This window comes from Callorhinus ursinus, unplaced genomic scaffold, assembly GCF_003265705.2.
Source record: "Callorhinus ursinus isolate GAN/ISIS: 27379988/994484 unplaced genomic scaffold, GSC_fseal_2.0 scaffold43, whole genome shotgun sequence".
Lineage (NCBI taxonomy): Eukaryota > Metazoa > Chordata > Mammalia > Carnivora > Otariidae > Callorhinus > Callorhinus ursinus.
The window spans coordinates 11,848,065-11,869,830 of record NW_027397105.1 but is presented as its reverse complement, the minus strand read 5'-3'; the positions used below and the strand labels follow the sequence as shown (position 1 = coordinate 11,869,830).

Here is a 21,766-nt window from a genome sequence, read left to right as displayed (position 1 = left end):
GGGAGTAGGGAGGAAAGCAGGAGGCAGAGGTCAGTCAAGCTGCACCGCTCTGGTGACAGTCCCCTTCACCATGACATCTAGGTCACACCTCTGAATGTGCTTGGCATTCAAAGGCTTCTTATCTCACTCTGGTCTGTATGTGAGGGTGAGGGAGAGGCCTGAATGGGGCAGCGAGGCCACCCCACAAGGGCCCTGATTACCGAGAGTTTGTCATGGGTGACTCTGGCGGAAAGAGCACTGCCGTCTGGCGCGGACGGAGCTGGTGTGCAGCTCAGCCCTCCCACCGCAGAAGCCTGAGTGAGAAGTTCATCTCGCAGGCCTCCGTCCCTACTCTTTCAAGTGAAAGCAGTGGAGCGTGTGATGGATCCCCAAGGGCCCTCATCGTTAGAGATGCTGGCCCCAGGGGTTTGCAGTCGAAGCACTTCGGTCCTCCAAGGGGCTGGCCAGTGTTAGCTGTACTTTTCTGGTGTGGCAAGAATGAGGGAGAGGGACCAAGAGAAGACTCGGGGGGAGACCCCCTCCCACCCCAGCTCCCTACCTGCCCATCCAACAGAGCTCCCCAAAGCCTGGGCCATCTTTCCTGCAGTAGGGACACCATAAGGGACAGACCTGAACCTGACTGAGCCTCAGTCTCCTCACCTATGGAGAGGGGAAAACGCTGCCCACGCCTCGGGGCTGCTAGGAACGACTGAAGTGAAGACCCTGTGCAGGTCTGGTACCCATGCGCCCAGTACCGATCCGATCCCTTTCCTACTACAATACCTGTTAACGCTGGATTTTGCTATGGCTCTCAACTGCACTTGGACCTAGCTCAAATGACAACTTCTGTCCTCCTTGAAGCCTTTAGTGACTCTCCCCTGCCCCTCTCCCTGAGGCAGAACCAGCCAGCCCCCCTCCTACAGCAGGCCCAACTCTGCCCCCCCCAACTCCATTGCTGATCTCCTGGGGGCAGGGACTGTGCTCAGTGGAGGTCGGTACTCTCAGCACAGGAAAAGGGACGGGGGCCTCAATAAATGTGTACTGGATGGACAGATGGACAATGGTCAATGAGGGTACTGGCCTAGGTCCCAAGAGCCTCTTCTCCCCTCTGGTTCTGCCGGGTGGGTGAACTCCTCCGGAGTCTTAGCCAAAACAGGTTTCTGGCCCTGGAAGCTCAGGAGTGCAACAGACACCACATGGGCTCAGAAGCCCTTGGGGTCCCTCTAGGCCAGGCTGGGTTCCTGCCGGCTCTGCTTCCATTTTCCCCCAGGGGCAGGACCCATGCCTTCTCGCCCACTCTAGACCCTCCTCCAGATTGTTCTGGCTGCAATGGGAAGGCTCTTCCCAAGCTCCCACAGAACTGACGAGGAGTCAGTGGAAGGTCTCAGTGGGACCATCCAACTCCAAACATGTCAGACTCCCCTTGGAGCCGAAAGGGGCCCGGTTCTGCCCCTGGAAGCAGAGCCCACAGCCGCCGGAGACTTTCTGCCCCGGGGGCTTGAGTGAGGACCAACCACGAGGCCTCTCCACCTGCCTGTCAAATCTACGACGGCGCCATGGGGTCGGAGGGATGGACTACCGCCCTGTTCTACTGCCCCGGCTGGGTTAAATGACCTGACTGAAGCCACACAGTGAGTGGCAGAGTGGGGACTCCAGGCCAGAACCGTCTGACCTCCGGCTCTCCTCCTCCGGCCCGCTGCCTCAGGGCCAGCAGAGAACAGAAACGTGAGCGGCCCTGGCACGATGTTTTGGTTAACCACACCTCATCGCTTGGCCCCTCTGTTTAAATGAGTTTCCATAATAATGACGCCGTCACAAATACTAAATAAGGACTTAAAAAATATAAACACTGGAAGAGGGTTTTGGTCCCCCCCCCCAAGTCTGATCAATTCTCAAATTTTAACTAATGGACATTTTAGAGATTCATCTAAGCACTATTTTCTGCAACTTGTCTAAAAAAACTCCAGTTTGGGATTAAAACGGCATTGGCCTCTCAGGAAATAACTCAGGGAAGGTGGGCAGTGTTTGGAATAAAGGCAGGAAGGGTGCTTCCTAAGGGCCTCCCTCATGTTGGCCTCCGCCTCCATGGGACCTCGCTGATCGCGTCCCCAGCCTCTGATGGCTGATGCTTCTTACAAGATCAATCCAAACCTCTCTGTGTGACTCACAAGGCTGTTCACAACGCAACTCGGTCGCTGTGCTTTGGCCTCCCCCTCTGCCTCTCGGATCCTGCACCGATCCTCCAAAGCTTCCAGCTGCTGTTCCCGTGAATGCCCCGCTCCTCCGTGCCTCCAGCCCCACACCTTGTCCGATGAAGCCCCCCCACCAGTTTCAAGAGCCTCAGCAGCATCAGCTCCCGGGGTGACCCTCCAAGCAGCGCTCAACTCTGGGCTCAACTCCTGGCTCCCGCTCCCGCAACCACGCCACCACCCTATCTGCCGGACTGTCTTTGCCCCCGTCTCCCCACCACACGGTGAGCCCTCGGGAGAGGACCTGGGCCCTTCCGTCTGTGGGCTGCTGCCACCTAGCACAGAGCCTGGTCAGGGAAGGCATCCGTATGTGTCCCAAAAGGGTGAACGAGGCCAGGCAGCCACCTTGCCTATGGCCCGGAAGTCTGCGAGTGAGTACCTGTTCCGAATTGGCCGTGATGGGGCCCGTCACACTGAGAGCCGGGGCCTGCGGAGCGGAGTAGGGGGCAGGAGGAGGCGAGGTGTAGGAGCTGGTACTCGTCCTCTGCTGCGACTGGGACCTGGGCATGGCTGCGGCTGGATCCACTTCGGGGACGCTCTGGCACAGCAACAACAAAGTCCTCGGTTCACCCGGGCTGCCTGTGTGGCAGCCCTGGCACCTACCCCACCCCGGGGAAGCCCTTCCTGTCACAGCAGCCGGCAGGCAGGCGGGGAGCCCGGCTTTACAGCTGACTCTGAGGCTGGAGGAATCCCTCTGCCCCCTCCGCACCCAGGTTCTCCATCCACGAAGGGGGCTACCAACAGCTCCTCGCCGACAACCAAAGCCACTCAGAAAGGCAGCACTGAGGGCGCTCTGTGAGAGTTTTGGTCAGGGTTCCCATTATTAGGACCACCTCAGAAACTGAGTGGAGGGGGCCTGCTACGAAGTTTTGCTAATCATGGATCCCCGTTTGGTACCAGAAGATGATATTTTGGCCTTTACGAGGAGACTAATATAAATAGTAATTATGTAATTTACTGCATGTTCTTTGTAATTATAGGCACAACAACATGGTTCTGTGTCATTATTAGAAGAATAAAACAGGTTACGTTTATTCCACAAAGCATAGTAAGTGGTTTGGAGGGATCATAATGAGAATAATGCTTCGCAAAGTATAATTTCTTATGCTTTCCCTTTGAACATCTCAGACAGCCTCTCGAACGTTAACTGTGATCCACGCAAAAGACTTCCTGCCCCCATTTCAGAGATGGGCAGATGGGAGGCCAGCAAGGCAGAGTGTGCTGGGACAAGGTGCCTCTCCCAGATCCTGGAGCTTCCTGGCTCTCCCCCGGGGCCAGGGGCTGATCCCCAGCCAGTAGAGGTACCAGCTTCCTGGGATGAACGGCGTCCATTCAGAAGCACAGAGCTGCCCCACACTGTAAGAGCTTCCATGGCAGGCCCCTAAACGGGCCAACCCTGGGCTTTGAATCCCAAGGCTGGTGGAATTCAAGGATGTCTAGATGGATGCTGAACAGTCGTGGGCCAAAATAAAATTTCAGTCTGTTTCAACTGTACAGTCCGAAAAAACCAAAAGCCGCCCTTTGCCCACGATCAGTGACATCATCAGCTCCCCCACATTGCCAACACTGAGGTGCCTCAGTGTTCTCCCAGGGAGATGCCGGTATCCCCACACCAGATTCCCGGGGCCTCCGAAAAGTAGGTGCTAGTGGCCCTCACGGGAAGGATGGCTCCGCCCAAGCAGCTATTTCCACGAAAATGTCGGAACTGATCCCTCTATTATATCCTTCCACAGTCAGATGAACGTGTGTGGCGGGGGAAGATCACTGCTGCCACTTAGTCACCAGTCACCCAGCTGTCTCACTCCCGCGTCCCCCTTGTTATTAAAAAGAGATGCCCTCAAGCTTTAAGAAAGCGTGATGACAAGCTGAATAATTCAAAGGCAGCAGCAGAAGGGTGGTGGCAGTGGCTGGCCCGTTCTGCAATAGGTCTTTCTAGAAAATGCCAGCTGGAAGCTTACCCGCTGTGGTGTGTGGATGGGAGACAGAGCGTCCAAGTCTGCCATGGGAAACTCGACCCCTTTCCTCTTCAGTTCCTCATATATATGCACCACGCCGGTGAGGTCAGGGCTGCTTCGAAAGGCATCAGCCCACGCCTGGGAGGAAAGAGAGGGCCTGTTAGGAAGCATTTCTCACCAATGGCAGCCCAAGTGCTCTCGCAGAGGCCTATGCTGTCTGGCCAAACCCACTCTGTTCCTGTCCCCCTCACCAACCCCAGGGCTGCCACGATGTGACAGGCGAAATGTGGGTTTTTAACGGTGCTGTTGAGCAGGAACAAAAACACAAAACTTAATTCAGCATGTAGTATTTCCTTGGAGAAGATGCAGAGAAATAACACCTAAGCACTGTGGCGCATCCTAAAATGCAGGCATTTCCCTAATCGCCAGGAAATCAATTCCTGGTGGCGCTCAGCCGAAGGGCGTGAAGACGCAGGCCCTGCTGCCATGCCCGCAGGACACCGTGGGGACCGCAGTGCCGCTCGGCTCTGTAGAGCTCTCAGGGGCGGAGGCAGGAGCCGTAGGCAAACTGAACAGAAAGGAAAGGCGAAATTGATGTGTGACGGGAAATAAAGGCTAACGTGGGGTTTCCTCAGTGGATCGGAGCACACGGAAGTGGAGACCGCCTAGCCCAGCTGGAGAGGCGACATGACGGTAGCCCAGGGGCGGCAGAGCCTGAGCCGCCCACAGTCTCAATGCACACCTGCCCACATGGCAAACGCCACCGCAAAGCACAGCCACTAGAGTCCCTTCGATGAAAACACCACGCAGAGAGTCTGAAAAGAACACGTACTTCCAATAGATTCACTTTGCATTGATACATGAAACTCGAAAAAATTTTTTTAGATATTTTGTTCTTGGGACACCTGGGTGGCTCAGTCAGTTAAGCATCTGCCTTCGGCTCAGGTCATGATCCCAGCGTCCTGGGATCGAGTCCCGCATCGGGCTCCCTGCTCAGTGGGGAGCCTGCTTCTCCCTTGGCCTGCCGCTCCCCCTGCTTGTGCTCTCACTCTAACTCGGGAAATAAATAAATAAAATATTAAACAAAAAAAGAAAATATTTTGTTCTTTGGAAGTTACGAAAGAAAGAAAGAAAGAAAGAAAGAAAGAAAGAAAGAAAGAGAGAGAGAGAGAGAGAAAGAAAGAAAGAAAGAAAGGGCAAGCAAGCACAATCTCCAAAGGGCTCCCCCGCCAAATAAAGCTCAGCTCTTCAGAACCACCCTGTCCTGTCACCACATACATACCCAGAGGAGGAGGCACAGTGTCTCGCGCCCACGGTTCTGTTGCCAATTCTGCTGTTGTCACAAGCCTTTAAGTGCCTCCCTGGCTCTAGCGATGCATTCCAACCAATCCTGACGCAGCCACAGAAACTCTATCTCTAACCAACAGACCCGTTTGAAGTTAAAAGGTCAGTTTCCAAAAAGCCTCGCTCATTCTGACTGATGCGTCTCACCACAAACGTTACTGTCAGCCGGCCTTCCTTGATCCACTTATTTGATCTGCACACTTGGGGATTTAGTACCCGCGGGAGGACGGCCCCTCTTGGCCAACACTTCCTTCTGGAGGCTGAAGTAGGGTCCAAGGTGCCTGCAGAGGCCTGTCTGGAGTGCCAGCTGGAGAGCCGTAGCACCGAGGCCTGCCCCCCTAGGGAGAGCCCCAGAGCCCCGTTCTCCACCAGCTGCTTTGGCTGCCACCACCGGACTCAAAATCCAGCTGAGTCCCCGCGGGAGGCTAGCTTCAAAACGCAGCTAGCATGTTCATTTAAGGTCTAAGACCAGGTTTACAGCCTGCTGTGGGAGGCTGGGGAGAAAAAAGCATGACAGTTCTTCCTGGTGCCGTTTCCTACCTCTATTTCTATGGGAGGACAAACCGCTCCAGGGGACCACTTTTCATTTACCTTGCTCTCCATCTCAGCCAGATCGGAGATAGGAAGAATGGAAATTAAAGAACCATCACTATGCTCTCCAGGCAGTGGAGACTTCTCGGGGCGCCTGCCCCGACAGCGAGCCAACAGGCCCCCTTCTCTGGGTCTGTGTCTTCTGTGGCACCAGGAGGGGAATACACAGCCTAAGTTGGGCCAGTCAGCTTCCCCTCCTCCCAGGAGCTTGGCCCTGAGCTTGGGGAGAGCTGGATTGCTCTCCTTGGGTAGGTGACACTGTCCTCTATAGATGCAGGCCCTGGGAGGCAGCGACATGCCCACTGGGGACCAGGGAGCAGAGACAGCCTATGTGTTGGAAGGTGCAGCCAAGAGAGGATTTGGAGGGTTTTCCTGATCTCTTCTTGTCCCTTCCTCCCCAGGTCCAGTCACACCCCAGGGTTCTGGGAAGCCCTGCCTGCTCATGACAAACTGTCCTCTTTGCCTAGGCAAAAGCTGGGATTGGCATTTGAGACCTGCAGCCAAGCAGTCTTGGCTCATCTACTCCCTTCCCGCCTGCTACTATTTCAACCCCTGTATGGGACCCCTGTGTGGTGTGGGGTCAGCTGGCTGCTAACAGAGCATATGTTCATGGCAGCATTCTCCACCGAACAAGATTCTGGTGCCAAGAGGGAGCAAGGCAGGGGGCACCTTTAAAGGACAGTCATAAGTGGGAACACAGAATCGGGATACATCCAGAGACGCTGGGCTTCTCGCATCTTCCTGGCACCATGCTCAAATACCTGTGCTCCCGTCTTGTTCCCCAACAGGTCATACCTGTGAAGGCACACATCGAGTCTCGTCCTTACACAGAGAAGGCAGTCAATCACCGTTTGTCAAATTAGACTGACTTCAGATCTCACGGTTACGAAGCATCCTTATTGTTCTACTTGGGAGAACACAGGAAGGCGGCCAGTTAGGCTGTCCACGGACTGAGGTGACTGTGACAAAGAAAGCAGGAGCCCCACTGGACAGCTGACCCAGCTGATATTTCAGAATCTGCTCTAGGGGAGAGGTGGCAAAGCTCAGGAAGTCTGGTTCACTCCGGGTCCCCAACCTAAAGCCAGGGAGCCACAGGGGTGGTGCCCTATATGAAAGCAAAGTGCTTTTCTGGCATATGTCTACAGTGTTGGGGGCTGAAAGACCCAGAGGAAGGTCAAATAGGGAGAGAAAAAAAAGAATTTCATGCTTTCATTTCCTTTGCTCCTCGGGATTGTACATCAAATGCCAGACTGGGGCCTTATACTACCACAAACTGTATTGTACTTGTTTCTATATCCCTCAAGTTTTGACAAAGTTTTAAGTCATCCAATTTCAGATCAATGAATGACTGCTGACTTAGATTGTGGGTTCCGTTCTCTGGCTTCTGCCATGTTCTGCTTCTGCTCCTGGACCAGACTGCCTAGTCCCAGTGACAGGGTCTCCAGAGAGCTGCCAGTCCACACGGAATGTGGCCAAAGGCTGGGCCACCACGTCTCTGACACCTTCCAAGAACACAACACCTCCAGCTCCTGCCCCCACCCCTACCCTCTCACGTTCTTCAGTGGAAAGAAAAACCTTCAGTGGAAAGAGGGTATTTTTAGATTCGATTGCTAGGAGGCAGGGGGTGGGGAGTCAAGGTAAGGGGGGGAGGGGGAAGGGGGGAGGGGGAGGGAGGCAGGAGAAGCATGATCACCATGAGGTTACCCTACCAGGATGGTATCATTTCTGTTCCTGAAAGCAACTGCAAGGGAAAGTCTGAGGGATGGCACAGAGTACAAGTGTCCTTCTTGTCTTATGAACAAATGGGACTTCACATGAAGAAACAGAAAGGCACGCAGCCAAAGGCCAGCCAGGGACCAGGTGAGAAACAGAGCGGGGGCTGAAGGTAGCAGGCAGTTCAAAGGCTGCCCTGCTCTCAACATCTGTCCTCTCTTGCTGCCAGGGAGACCAGCTCCCCTCCCAAAGGGCAAACTCCTGTGGCGGGGAAGCCCACTGGGCCCTCACACCTGAGTCAGGTAACCACTTCCAACTGCCCTGCCTTACAGCTTATGCGCTGGGCTTGGGCTGGGGGAGATGGAGGGCAATCTGAAGGGCAGGGCCTCGGGTGCACATAAGCCTGAGGCGGGGGGGTCTCTTTTGGGGGGCCTGGGGAAGATGGGGTGGCTACAGAGGGCTAGAGGACAGCCAGAGGATACAGATGCCTCGATGAGAGAAGGGACAGAATGTGGGAACGAGAGATAGGCATCCACTGGTTCTCTTCAAAAATCCCCCTAGAGGGCTGCTGATAGCAAACGTGTGCTGGTGGCCAATCTCAGGCTGACAATGCCTGTGATCAGCATCCCAGGAAAGGAACTGGAAGGCATGGTGGGGGCCAAAACATGTGAGGACAAGCACCCATTTCCCTACAGGCACAGGGAGACTCTCAGAAAAGCTGGTTTGGAGGGGCGCCTGGGTGGCTCAGTCGGTTAAGTGTCTGCCTTCGGCTCAGGTCATGATCCCAGGGTCCTGGGGTGGAGCCCTGCATCGGGTTCCCTGCTCAGTGGGGAGTCTGCTTCTCCTTCTCCCTCTGCCTGTTGTTTCCCCTGCTCTCTCTCTCTGTCAAATAAATAAGCAAGATGAAAGAAAGAAAAAGAAAGAAAGAAAAAAAGAAAGGAAGGAAGAAAGAAAGAAAGAAAAGAAAGAAAAAGAGAGACAAAGGAAGAAAGAAAGAGAGAGAAAGAAAGAAGAAAAAGAAAGAAAGAAAGAAAGAAAGAAAGAAAGAAAGAAAGAAAGAAAAAGAGAGAGAGAGAAAGAAAGCAAAAGAAAGAGAAAGAAAAAGAAAGAAAGAAAGAAAAAAGGAAGGGAGGGAGGGAGGGAGGGAGGGAAGAAAGAAAAAGAAAAGCTGGTTTGGAGACAGGCCCCCTCCCTGCTTCCACCGTAGGGGAGCAATCAGAGGAACAATGGCCTCAGGCTGATACCTGGTCATCAGAGCCTCAGGTCCCACCTCCACCAGGAGCTCCAATCATGCTTCCTGGGCTGCGGTGGGGAGCACTTCTCCGTCTAACCCCTTGACCTTAAAAGCTTTTCAAGTGTCGGTATGTTCAGAGTTTAGGGCTGCCCCTCAAATATCCCAAAGCCAGCTCAAGTCCTCCCTGGGTAGGCCCTGGCCCTCTATCATCTGCAAGCCTCTGTCTCTCCATAAAACCACCAGCTCCCCACGGGCAGGGCTGGGATTGGCCCAGTTCCACTTCCTGGCAGCTGGGCTCCGAAGAGCACTTAGTAACGCCTGGATGGCGAGGATGGTGAGGAAGAAGCTGTCATGGCTCTGGCACCCACACAATTTGACCACACCTCTTTTCGGTCTCCCTGTGTTTCTACGATGGCCTGCTGCCTCCTCCCACGCTGGCAAGAGGGCCGGGGATCCGTTGCCATTGCCCCCGCCTCCACCCTTGTGTCATGGTGGGAGCAGCACCTGCCCTTCCTGGGGGGGATATCAGACTCTCAGGGTGGACTGCCCAGTTCTTTCAAGTATATTCAACAGGCAAATAAAGTCCTCTTCTTTCTCCAGGGAATTAAGAACAGGTTGACAAGATGCAATACGTCCACACACTCATTGGATGGGCTTTAGTGCGGATGCATTGGTGAAAACGTTGTGCACCTAAAGCTCTTGGGTGCTGGTGGGAAGGAACAGCACGGCCTACTGGTGTAAGTACTAAACTGGAGCATGGCCATTCCCCACCACCCAGCAATTCCGCTCCCAGCTGTGAGGCTGACCCCTACGGAATCGCTAATATTTTACTGTTTTTGACCAAAAAGATGGCAGTTTCACACCTAATATAAATGGATATGCATGCTCACCCAAAGACACCTGCTACCTGTCAACAGCAGCACTTTTCGTAATGGCTGGGGTGGGGAGCACTTCCCCAAATGGGGAACAGCACGTCCCCACCATCAGTGGGAAGGATACACAAACCATGGTGCATTCACCCACAGGGACTTGGCCAGCGATGTGAGCAATGGAAACAGAGGCCGACGGTCATACCCAGTGACAAGGTGAGACCCACAAAGAAGGCGCGGCCGGACACACAGACCTAACAGACCCCTGTCACCAGGGGGCTCTGTGGACTGCAGAGTCCACATAGATGAAGTTCAAGAACACGAGAACTCCATCCAGGCTGTGAGGTGAGGGGGTCCTCCCAGGAGGTTGGGGCACTTTGGGTGTGGGTCATATTCTGCTCATGACACAGGGGCTGGCTACCCGGGTATGTTCAGTTTGAAAAAACTTATCAAGTTGTACGTGCTAGTTAAATCTGTGATCTCCGGTACATATGTTAGAATTCGGTAAAAAGAAAAGGCTGAAGATCCTGTTTGGTTTTTTGTCCACCGCATTCCAGAAGCCAAGCCAGCCGCCAGCTCTGAATGCTGTCTGCTTTCTGTTGGGTGGCCATAACCAAAGACAAAAGTTCCTCAGGAAGCTTTAAAACCCGGAGAGGAAGAACCATCCCCAGGCATGTAAGCAAGCCCACCAGAGAGTACCCTTATCCAAAGCCCTTGGCATTTTCCCAGCTGGGCCAGGCTGACCGTCCAGCACATCCTTGCTGGACAAGGAGCCCGCAAGGCCCTCAGGGGCCCATCCTGCTCCTGCCCCTGCGGGTGGGCACACATGCCGCCACCGAGCCGGCAGGGGGAGTCCTCATGACACAGGCGCCGGTCGATGAGCCCCTGAAGGCTGATCTCAGACTCGGGAGTAGGGAGGCAGGGACATAGGCCCCCATTGTGCAGATAAGGAGGTAGAAGCCCAGAGAGGCTCAAATACCTGCGGAGGTTACACAGCTGGGAGAAGCAGTGCTGAGAGCAGGCGGTGACCCTGATGGGAAAGCTGGGCCGACGTCTCTGGAGACAGTCACAGCTTTAGGCTCCCCAGTGCCCTTGCCAACAGGGGCAACGCAGATCACAAGCCTGGCCACAGCTGTGCCTGGCAGGGGCTGGCCAACCACCCACCGGGCCTGGCCACAGGAAGTGCTTCTTCCAGGCCTGACTCCAGAGAGACCCTGCCTGTGGCCACTGTGGGCCCGCACAAGGGGTTCAGGCTGGGGCGCCCCCTCTGTTGTGAGCAAAAAGTCACGATTTACTGGCCTGACATCAAACACTGGGGGTGTTGAGGCAGGGGAGTGTACTGGAAAGGCCCAGAATGGGGGAGTCGACGGCAGAAGTAGGGGTGGGGAGGGTAGAGGGTGAGGTGGTTTGCACCCCTGTGTGCATGTGTGTGCGCACGAGAATGGGTGTGAAAGAAAGGGGAGGGAGGGAGGAAGGGAGAGACATGAAGACATGCCAGGTGGGCAGAATGAAGAGATAGGGACCACCTAAGAAGGAGGCGGCTCTGCGGTCACCCACACTCTTCCCCTTCCTAGAGCTTCAGCAAACCATGGTCACCCATTCATTCAGAAAAACAACTTACCTATCACCTACTCTACACAGTCAACTGCTCTAGACCCCGGGGATATAATGTCCCTGGACACTCAGGGAACTCAGAGGCAGATGAGAGAAAAGTCAGCCTGGAAGTAGAGAAGACCAAAGAAGAGGGTGACAGGAGAGTGGGGATGCTGTAAACCTAGGGGTGGGGAGGCCTCTGGGGGCCGTCTGAAGGACGGAGAAGACTTGTAGGCAGAGGACGCCCGAGAGAACCTCAGCCAGGGCCCCACTTTCCTCTCCAGGCTCAGGTGCCACCACCACCTCAGATACCCCGTGCCTACCTCGGATCACAGTGCCTCCTGCCCAGCCCAGCCCACCCCCCTCTCCTCTTGGCTCCTGCAGACAACAGCACTAATGTGCTCACTGACAAATGTGCCTTCCACCCTGTCACCAGGGGGCTCGGTCTAGAATCCAGATCCCTCTGTGTACACCCAGTTCAGAAATGTGCAGTGGTTCCCCACAGCCCCCAGGACAGAACACCGACTATCGGGATGCACGGCCCACAAGCCCCTGACCATCCTTCTGGCCTCAGATATTCTTCATCACACTCTATGCTCCATGTGATGGCTTTAAAGCAGCCTCTTCTCTTCAAGACGTGCAGCTTCATTCCCCGACTCTTAAGGGTGGACCTGGGGACTTCCCTTCTAACAAATGGAATAGGACAGAAGAGATGGTGCATGACTTCTGAGAGTCAGTCCCAAGGGGCACCACAGCTTCTTTCCCGAGCTCTCTTGGATCGTTTGCTCTAGGGACAACCCACTGCCATTTTATGAGGACACTCAGGAGTCCACACAGCAATAAACTCAGGCCTCCTACCAATAGTTAGCGAGCAGCTGGGGCCTCCTGCCAACAGCCCTGTGGTGAGCCACCTTGGACATGGCTCCTCCAGCTCACCGAGCTCACGGATGAGGCAATTCTGGCTGACGTCTTGACCACAACCTCCTGAGAGCTCCTGAGCCAGAATCACTCAGCTAAGCTGCTCCTGAATTCCTGACCCACAGAAACAATGAGGTAATAAACATTTGCTGTGTTAAACCCCTAAGTTTTGGGATAATTTGTTACAGAGCCATTAATACCGAATACATCCCGCATGTGTCATGTGTTTTCGATGCACATGCTATCCCCCTCGCCCTCGCTACTTCTCACACTCCGACATCTCCGCCAAGCTCCCCACATCCTTCAGGGTCCAACAGAAATGTCATCTCCTCAGTGAATCACTCCTTTAACACCGTCTCCCCCGATCCCAGCCCGCCTGCCGCGGAGCTGGCCCCGACCCAGTGCCTCACCAGCTCTGCATATGGCTCCAGTACGGCCCTTCCTACTCCACACTGTCCCTGATGGCCTGGAGCCTCGCAGGGCCCCCCACCTGCCCCTGGGGGCAACAGAGAGCCATGGCACCCAGAAAACCAGTGAAGGCTCTGTCAACTGGCTTGAGAGCTACCTCTCAGGGTTTTATTCCAGTGCGATGAGCGGAGAAGCAGAAGCATTTCGCAACAGGTATTTAAACCCAGGAGGGTCTAGGGTCTCCATTCTTTCCTCCAAATGATGGGAAAGCACGAGGACCCCCTGCTGAGGGGCCCCACCTCACTCAGTCCCAACAGATTGCACGAGGGGCGCTCACCTACCTGGATCAGAGCGAGCACCTTGTCCTGCACAATGGTGGGAGGGTTGTTCTTGGGAGAGATGATTTTGACCAGGACGCTGTCGATGAAATCCCGGTTGGCCACGAGAATGTGGAAGCGGTGGCCACAGTTCTTCACACACGTCTCCAGCACCTGGGGAGGGAGGAGAGGAAAGCAGGGTCACCACCGTGGCAGCCGAGTTTCCACCCTAACCCCACCCTTTGCTTCTCCCACATGGCCCCACCATCTCCTCCAGGGTCACACACGGACGGCACTGCATCCCTCCACTCTAATTCAGGCGTCCCTTGCTGACTAAAGTCGCCTGTCCCTGCACAATAATCAGGCAATTAGTTGGTAATTGAGGCACCAGTTTTGCATGAGAAGGATGCTGGTGTTTTAATGAGATCAAAATGACTGAGCGGCCCCTGAAAATTAGCATTTTAACTCCTCTCTCCGGGCTCCTGGGTGTGAGACATTAGCCAATGGGACTCAGGCTCTGTCACAGAGAGGGCGGCCGTGACAGCCTGAATTGCCACGTGAATTATCGGCCCTTGGATGTGAGGAAGCAAGCAAACACACACACACACACACACACACTCACACTCACTCACTCACCCTCACACATACACACGTACACGCCCCACACAACCCTGCCTCTGCAAGTCAAATTGGCAATGACTAAGGATTTTCTACTCTTAATAAACGGTTTGTGGGCTTCTGCTGCCAGTCAGCTCCCAGGTCCATGTTCACTCCAAACCCTGCTCACTCTTCCCCTGTCTGGAAAAATTAGGTACATAGGCCTTAGCCACTCAAAAGCACAGTGCGCGTGGGTTCTGGCCGGATGGCCAGTGTGGGCTTGAATCTCAGCTCTGCCACCTCCTCCCTAAATGGCCCAGGACAAGCCTGTCTGAGCCTCAGCTTCCTCACCTGTAAAGTGGGCACATGAGTGCCTCCCTTGCAGGACTGTAGTAAGGATGACAGAGTATGTTTGAAGCACCTAGCACAGTGCCCTGCGTTGGGGGTGGGGGCAGTAAATGAGGACCATGATGTTATGATTACCATTCAGGAGGCTGCTGTACGCACTTGAGGAAAGGAAAAACTTCCCAGTCCCCACAGTACAGGGGAGAGGCCCCCTGGAATTCAGAGGTACCCACTGAAGGGTCTCTCCAGCCTTGAACACAGCTTCCTGAACTTTTTTTTCTTTAAGATTTTATTTATTTATTTGACAGAGAAACAGACAGCACAATGGTGGGAGGAAAAGGAACACAAGCAGGGGGAGTGGGGGAGGGTGAGGCAGGCTTCCCGCGGAGCAGGGAGCCCGATGTGGGGCTCCATCCCAGGACCCTGGGATCATGACCTGAGCCGAAGGCAGACGCTTAACCGACTGAGCCACCCAGGCGCCGCATGAACTTCTCAGCTCTCTGTAAACCAGCCCATACAATCACCTGGCCCTTCCCACACCAGCACCCCCCAGTGCCACGGTCAGCTAGTGGGAAATGCCTCCCTGGAATGTGCCCGGCAACAGAGGACATTTCTGGCTGCCTGAGTATCTTCAGTGGCCCAGACGGAGCTGACCACTGGTTACCTTACGCAGCCATTCCACAGGGCTGGGTTCATACAATGAGCCTTGACAAAGCATGGCCATTAGGAAAGGCCCACACCCTTAACACTGACGGAGAGTGGACTACAAGCTGGGCACCATGCGGGAGCCTCCACGTTATGTACCATTTCATTCCAGTCTCACAACGAATTAACTCTCTTTAAGTGGATCAGCCTTCTCCGGAGCCCTTGCCTCCTCACCCACGAAGAGGCCACAGGGCTACCTCCCCCACCCCCCAAGAGATCAGGGAGTCCCTCAGATGACAAGCAATGGGTGACAGATTTCTTGTTCCTTCATCTGGTCCCGGAAATTGCCCAGAAAGGTGGGTATTATCCCATTTTCGAGATGATGAAGCTGAGGCCTGGAGATGCTGGTAAATTCCCCGAGGAGGCCAGAGCTGGCATGTGCCCCCTGCCTGACAGCCACAGAGCCAGTCAAAACGGTGCCTTTCCCCACTGCCTGCCTGCCTGCACCATGGGAGGCTCTGGGTTCTGCTTGGCTTGCCCAAGAAGACCCCAAAGCTCAGCATCCTCGGGTCACTGAGCTTTTCCTCAGCCAAGGGGGCATTGTCTTTCTTAGCCTCTGTGTGTGCCTGATTCCAGGTGACCACAAGGTAACTAGCATTCACCCTCACAGTGACCGCAGGGACTGCAGAGAGGAACCAGAAGGGTTCTTCTTGCCCTCCAGGAACTCATAGCTTCCCTTCTTTCTAGCATCCTCTAAAACCCTCTCCAAACTTTGCCTATGCAGGCATCGGGCTGCTGAGGCCAAGGCAGGTGGCAGGAAGAATGGTTTATTTTACGAGGAGCAGGCAGGAAGGGAGGGGCAGGAGGCTGGGAAGAAAGCAGGTGTGGTGGGAAAGAACATGGCATAAAGGGGAGCAGGAAGGCCAACATGGCAGGGCCACCGTGGCTCTGTCACCACACTCAGGGCCAATAGTGGGCGAGGACGCCCATCTCACCTTTGGAGAGCACATCCTTATGTCTTCCAGGAGAGCAGACTTTAAAGTCAGTGTGGCAGGGCGCCTGGGTGGCTCAGTTGGTTAAGCGACTGCCTTCGGCTCAGGTCATGATCCTAGAGTCCTGGGATCCAGTTCCGCATCGGGCTCCCTGCTCAGCGGGGAGTCTGCTTCTCCCTCTGACCCTCTCCCCTCTCATGCTCTCTCTCTATCTCATTCTCTCTCTCAAATAAATAAAATCTTTAAATAAATAAATAAATAAACAAACAAATAAATAAATAAAAATAAAGTCACTGTGGCCTAAGCTGGCCCTTGCAGCTCAGATACAGGTTTGGAAGTGCCCTGGATAGAGGTGGTGTGTGCTCCAGAGCAGCCCTGAAACCTAGCAGAGCAGCAGACGCAGGAGGTCCTCCCTGGCTGGCAAGGGCCACTCAGCCACTTCAGGGACTCTGCCAAAAATGCCCCTGGTAAATGGGTCCCTGTGGGTTGTAGGGCATGAAACACACAGCGACCATTTTCCAGCAGCTGAAGCCCACAGAGTGACAAAAAGTGCCTCTAAGCAATCAGAAATGGTGGTTTCAAGTCTATTTCAAGTCCATACACTGTCTATACACCAAAGGAGAGAGCCTCTCCCGGCCTCTGATGAACTTGTCAAAGGCCCACAAGGAGCAGGAGGACTGAGAGCAGCTAATACAGTAAAGGAAGACAAAGACAGAGAAGCCATAAAGGTAGACATGAGATCCCACAACATGCACCAGGCTGGAGCCTTTGGTGAGCCTTTGGTGTGGGGACAAGGGATCTGCCCATGTCAGAAGGCTCCCAAAGGCATCTCTGGATTTGCAGTGAAGACATGACCACATCAACAAACAAGCAAACAAAAAACAAAAAACTTAGGCATAAATTTAACCAAGGAAGTGAAAGATCTATACCCTGAAAATTTTAAGACACTGATGAGAGAAATTAAAGAAGCCACAAATAAATGGAAAGATATCCCATATTCATGGATTGGAAGAATTAATATTATTAAAACGTCCATACTACCCAAAGCCATCTACAGATTTCACAGAAATTGGAGAAAAATCCTAAAATTCATCTGGAACCATAAAAGACCCTGAATAGCCAAAGCAATCTTGAGAAATAATAATAAAGCTGGAGACATCATAGTTCCTGATTTCAAACTATATTACAGGGCTATAATAATCAAAACAGTATGGTACTGGAATAAAAAAAGACAATGGAACAGAATTGAGAGCCCAGAAATAAACCCATACATAAATATATGGCCAACTAATATTTGATAAGAGAGATATGAGGGTTCAATGGGGAAAGGAAGTCTCTTTGATAAACAGTGTTGGGACAATTGGATTAACCACATGCAGAAGAATGAAACTGCACCCCTATCTTATACCACTCACAAAAATTAACTCGAAATGGACTAAAGACTTAAATGTAAGACCCGAAATTGTAAAACTACCAAAAGATAACACATGAAAAAAGTTCCTTGACACTGGTCTTGGCAGAGACTTTTTTTTTTTAAGATTTTATTTAGTCATCTGAGACACAGAGATACAGAGAGAGAGAGAGAGCATGAGCAGGGGGAGAGGGAGAAGCAGGCTCCCCGCTGAGCCAGGAGCCCAACGTAGGGCTCGATCCCAGGTCCCCGGGATCATGACCTGAGCCGAAGGCACGCACTTAACCTAATCTGAGCCACCCAGGCGCCCCTTGACAGAGACTTTTTCAATGTGACACCAAAAGCAAAGGCAACAAAAATGAAAATGAACAAGTGGGACTATGTCAAACTAAAAAGCTTTTGCACAGAAGAAACAATCAGCAAAATTTAAAAGGCACTCTACAGAATGGGAAAAAATATTTGCAAACCATCTATCCAATAAGGGGTTAATATCAAAAAAAATATAAGGAACTTAACTCAAGAGCAAAAAAGCCCCCCAAAAAACAACAAAAAACCAAAACCAATCCAATTAAAAGCGGCCAAAGGTAGGGCGCCTGGCTGGCTCAGTCAGAGCATGTGACTCTTGATCTCAGGGTTGTGAGTTCAAGCCCCATACTGGGTGCAGAGATTACTAAAAATAAATAAATAAACTTAAAGAAAATGGGCAAAGGACTTTAAACAGACATGTGTTCAAGGAAGATGCACAAATGGCCAAGAGGTACATGAAAAGATACTCAACATCACTAATCAGGGAAATGCAAATCAAAACCACAATAAGAGATCACTTCACACTTGTTAGGATGTCTATTATCAAAAAGACAAGAGACAAGTGTTGCCGAGGATGTAGAGAAAAGGGAATCCTTGTGCACTGTTTGTGGGAATGCAAATTGGTGCAGCCACTATAGAAGACAGTGTGGAGGTTCAAAAAAAAAAAAATTAAAAACATAGCTACCATATGATCCAGCAATCTCACTTCCAGGTATGTGTCTAAAAGAAATGAGGGCGCCTGGGTGGCTCAGTTGGTTAAATGACTGCCTTCAGCTCAGGTCATGATCCCAGAGTCCCGGGATCGAGTTCCACATCGGGCTCCCTGCTCGGCAGGGGGTCTGCTTCTCCCTCTCACCCTACCCCCTCTTGTGCTCTCTCTCTCCCTCTGTCTCAAATAAATAAAATAAAATCTTTAAAAAAAAAATAAAAGAAATAAATAAAAGAAATGAAAACAGGGTATCAAAGGGATATCTGTACCCCCATGTTCACTGCAGCATTATTCACAATCAAAGTATCCACTGAGGGGTGAATGTATAAAGAAAACGTGATGCATGTGTGGTATCTCTTTATCCACGTATACAAACACACACACAGGAATACTATTCAGCCATAAAAAGGAAGTAAATCCTGCCTTTTGCGACAACATGGATGGACCCTGAGGTCATTACACTAAGTGAAACAAGTCAAATACAGAGAAACAAACACCCAATTTTCCAACTTATATGCGGAATCTAAAAAAGCTGAACTCATAGCGACAGAGCAGAATGGTAGCTGTGGGGCAGGGGAAATGGGGAGATACTGGTCAAAGGGTACAAGTTCCCAGCTAAAAGATGAGTAAGCTCTACGGATCTAACATACAGCATAATGACTATAATTAACCATACTGTAGTATATACTTTACAGTTAAGAAATCAGATCTCTTTCTTAAAGATTTATTTATTTATTTGAGAGCGAGCAAGTGAGTGCGCATGTGTGCACATGCACAAGAGCTGGGGAAGTGGCAGAGGGAGTGAGAGAGAATCCTCAAGCAGACTCCCCTCTGAGCGGGGAGCCCGACATGGGGCTTGATCCCAGGACCCCGAGATCATGACCTGAGCAGAAATCAAGAGCTGGACGCTCCACCAACTGAGCCACCCAGGCGCTCCAAGAAATTAGATCTTAAATGCTATCCCCCCCTTCCCCAACGAAGGTAATTATGTGAGCGGACAGAGGTGTTTACTAACCTTATGACGGTAATCATTTTGCAATACACACGTGTATCAAATCATCACACTGTATAACTTAAACCTACATGTAATATGTCAATATCTCAATAAAGCTGGGGGAGTAATAATAATAATAATAATAAACCTAACCATTAGGAAAGGTTCAATGATGTTCACCATGTTCCTCCAGAAGGAAGTAAAGACAGAGACCACTTTAGAGAGATTTCCATCCTTGGGCGCCTGGGTGCCTCAGTCGGGTTAAATGTCCAACTCTTTGGTTTTGGCTCCGGTTGTGATCTCAGGGTCATGAGATCAAGCCCCGCGTTGGGCTCCATGCTCAGCGCAGAATCTGCTTGAGATTCTCTGGCCTTTCCGTCTCCCCCTCCCCCCACTCTCGTGGACTCTCTCTCTAAAATAAATAAATAAAATCTTAAAAAAAAGAAAGATTTCCATCTAACCAACATGGTGACCATGAAGTTGGGAATGTAAAGGGATATGTTTTAGATACCAGGAAACCGCCCCAACATCTCTAGTTCATTCTCTGGTGATTTTAGTTACTGAAAACAATTCATTTTGGGCATCACTCTGGGTTTAGTGAATGCCATGGCTTAATTTCTGAGAATAAACCAACAGCTTTCAAGTCACTATTTCTCAGCTGGTCTTTTTCGTCTTTATTATTCATATCTCAATTCCCAGGCAGAGAATATTCTCCTAATAAGTCTTGGGATTTCACTTGGGTGAAAAATCCAGTTTCTCTGCTTTAAAAGGAAACATGTTATAGCTGTTTTGGATAAACAATAAACTCTTCAAACCTGCAGAGAGGCCCACGTGCTGACCTGTTATAGCTTGCATTATAAGAACTCACTGTGGCCCAGATTTGGCCACGTCTGAATAACTGTTAGCTTTCCAGAAAGAAATAACACCCGAAGTTGTCCCTTTGAGTTTCCTGACATTTTAAGAAAGGGCAAAAATCTGGTCTGTTTCTTCCCAAAAGGAGTCACTAGGCTGACTTTTTCCAGAATCTCTGCACCAAAGACCAGTTTTTACCCACATAATCTACAGCTGGGCACTCATTAGCCCAAAGTCTGGGCAAACCCCCAGACCTCTCTCTAGATTGAGGGGATGATGACATCTGTTTGGGAAGGTTACTGTAAGCAATCGCTTTAACACCTGAAAAGCTCAGCACAGTCCCGGGCAGATTCTGGGTAGAAGGTGGCAGGTTTGTAAGGAGGGACTTGACACCTAGGAAGGCAACTAACAAGGCTGGGTCACAGCAGGCTGGTGGCCGGAAGGATATCCACAGCCAGGCCCTTCAGCTTCTCCGCTCTGGGTTTCTGTACTAGTCAGTGCTGCATGTGCCTGATCCTCTGCTCCTATGTACCAGCTTGCAGCTCATCCACTACTTTGGGGGAAGGCAGGCAAACCCAAGGGCACTATGGGAAGGCTCTGCTACACCCCAGTGGTGCTCGCACCAAGCCATCCACAGGCTGTGGCTGCTGGAGGCTGTGCTGAGTGGACAGAGAGAAGGCCCTGGGGGTGGGGCAGGGCCGTGAACGTGGATTCCCCCAGATGCTTTCCCACCCCAACGAGGGCAGCACTCACAGTCAAAGCCAGCATGACCTCTCTGTAGTTCCGGTTCCCGTTGAGCCGCTTCTTCAGGGCTCGAATGGCATCCTTTGGCCTAGAGAAAAGCACATGTTAAAATCCTTGCATGTTCCACTCGGGGCCGCTACCCTACAGAGTCACTCCTGTTTGTGTGAACCACTATATATACAAGGTTGTCTGTTACACACAAAGTATTAGGTGGCATGTTTATACACATAAAAGATCAGAAACAAATGAAATCTTCATCACTGTGAAACAGGTTAACTTAAAAAAAATTTTTTTTAAGTTTTATTTATTCTTTCAGTAATCTCTACACCCAACGTGGGGCTCGAACTCACAACCCCGAGATCTAGAGTCCCATAGCTCATCTGACTGAGCCAGCCAGGCGCCCTGAAACAGGTTAATTTAAATCATGTTTATCCCACTATATAGCTGCGGGAAAAAATAAAGACACTCCTTATGCACCAATATGGAGGCAACTCAAAGAAATGTGAATAGAGTTGTGTGCAGAGCAGTGTATAAGCTCCTCTTTGGCTTATTAAAGGACAACATACATACACACATACATAGTACACAAGCCAGCAGAGGGAAGAGAATCCTTGGAAGGAGCCCCAAGAAGCTGGTAACTCTGGCTGCCCTTTAGGAGGAGAACTGGGTGGCAGAGAGGAGGGAGCGAGAGGTTTTTCACTGGGCTTTTTTGCAGTCCTTTTGCATTTTGCATCACATGCAAATATTCTTTATTCGGAACAATAACTAACCCACTGATGTGGGGGTACACCGAAGGGACAACAGACAGAGACACAGAAGAAAGAATGGCCAGCTCCCGGTTGAGGCTTGGATGTTCAGCTCCTGCTTAGTGGGGAGTCTGCTTCTCCCTCTGCCTCTCCCCCTGCTCATGCTCTCTCTCTCAAATAAATAAAGTTGAAAGAAAGAGAGAGAGAGAGAGAAAAAAAGAAAGAAAGAGAAAGAAGAAAGAAAGAAAGAAAGAA

The 21,766-nt window shown here is 51.7% G+C and overlaps 1 protein-coding gene across 5 annotated transcripts in view; it reads right to left on the bottom strand.

Annotated features, from left to right (window-relative positions):
- Positions 1 to 21,766, bottom strand: part of TOM1L2 (target of myb1 like 2 membrane trafficking protein) — a 115,101-nt gene that overhangs the window by 28,017 nt on the left and 65,318 nt on the right. For all 5 annotated transcript variants that reach the window (XR_012375033.1, XM_073881803.1, XM_073881804.1 and 2 more), the window contains exons 3-6: positions 20,775 to 20,853; positions 13,195 to 13,344; positions 4,187 to 4,321; positions 2,608 to 2,766 (exon numbers count right to left, since the gene is read on the bottom strand). Coding sequence is in view for 4 of the 5 variants with exons in the window: in XM_073881803.1 (XP_073737904.1) it covers positions 2,608 to 2,766; positions 4,187 to 4,321; positions 13,195 to 13,344; positions 20,775 to 20,853 (523 nt within the window). In the remaining variant the exon portion in view is untranslated. The remainder of the gene's footprint in view (positions 1 to 2,607; positions 2,767 to 4,186; positions 4,322 to 13,194; positions 13,345 to 20,774; positions 20,854 to 21,766) is intronic.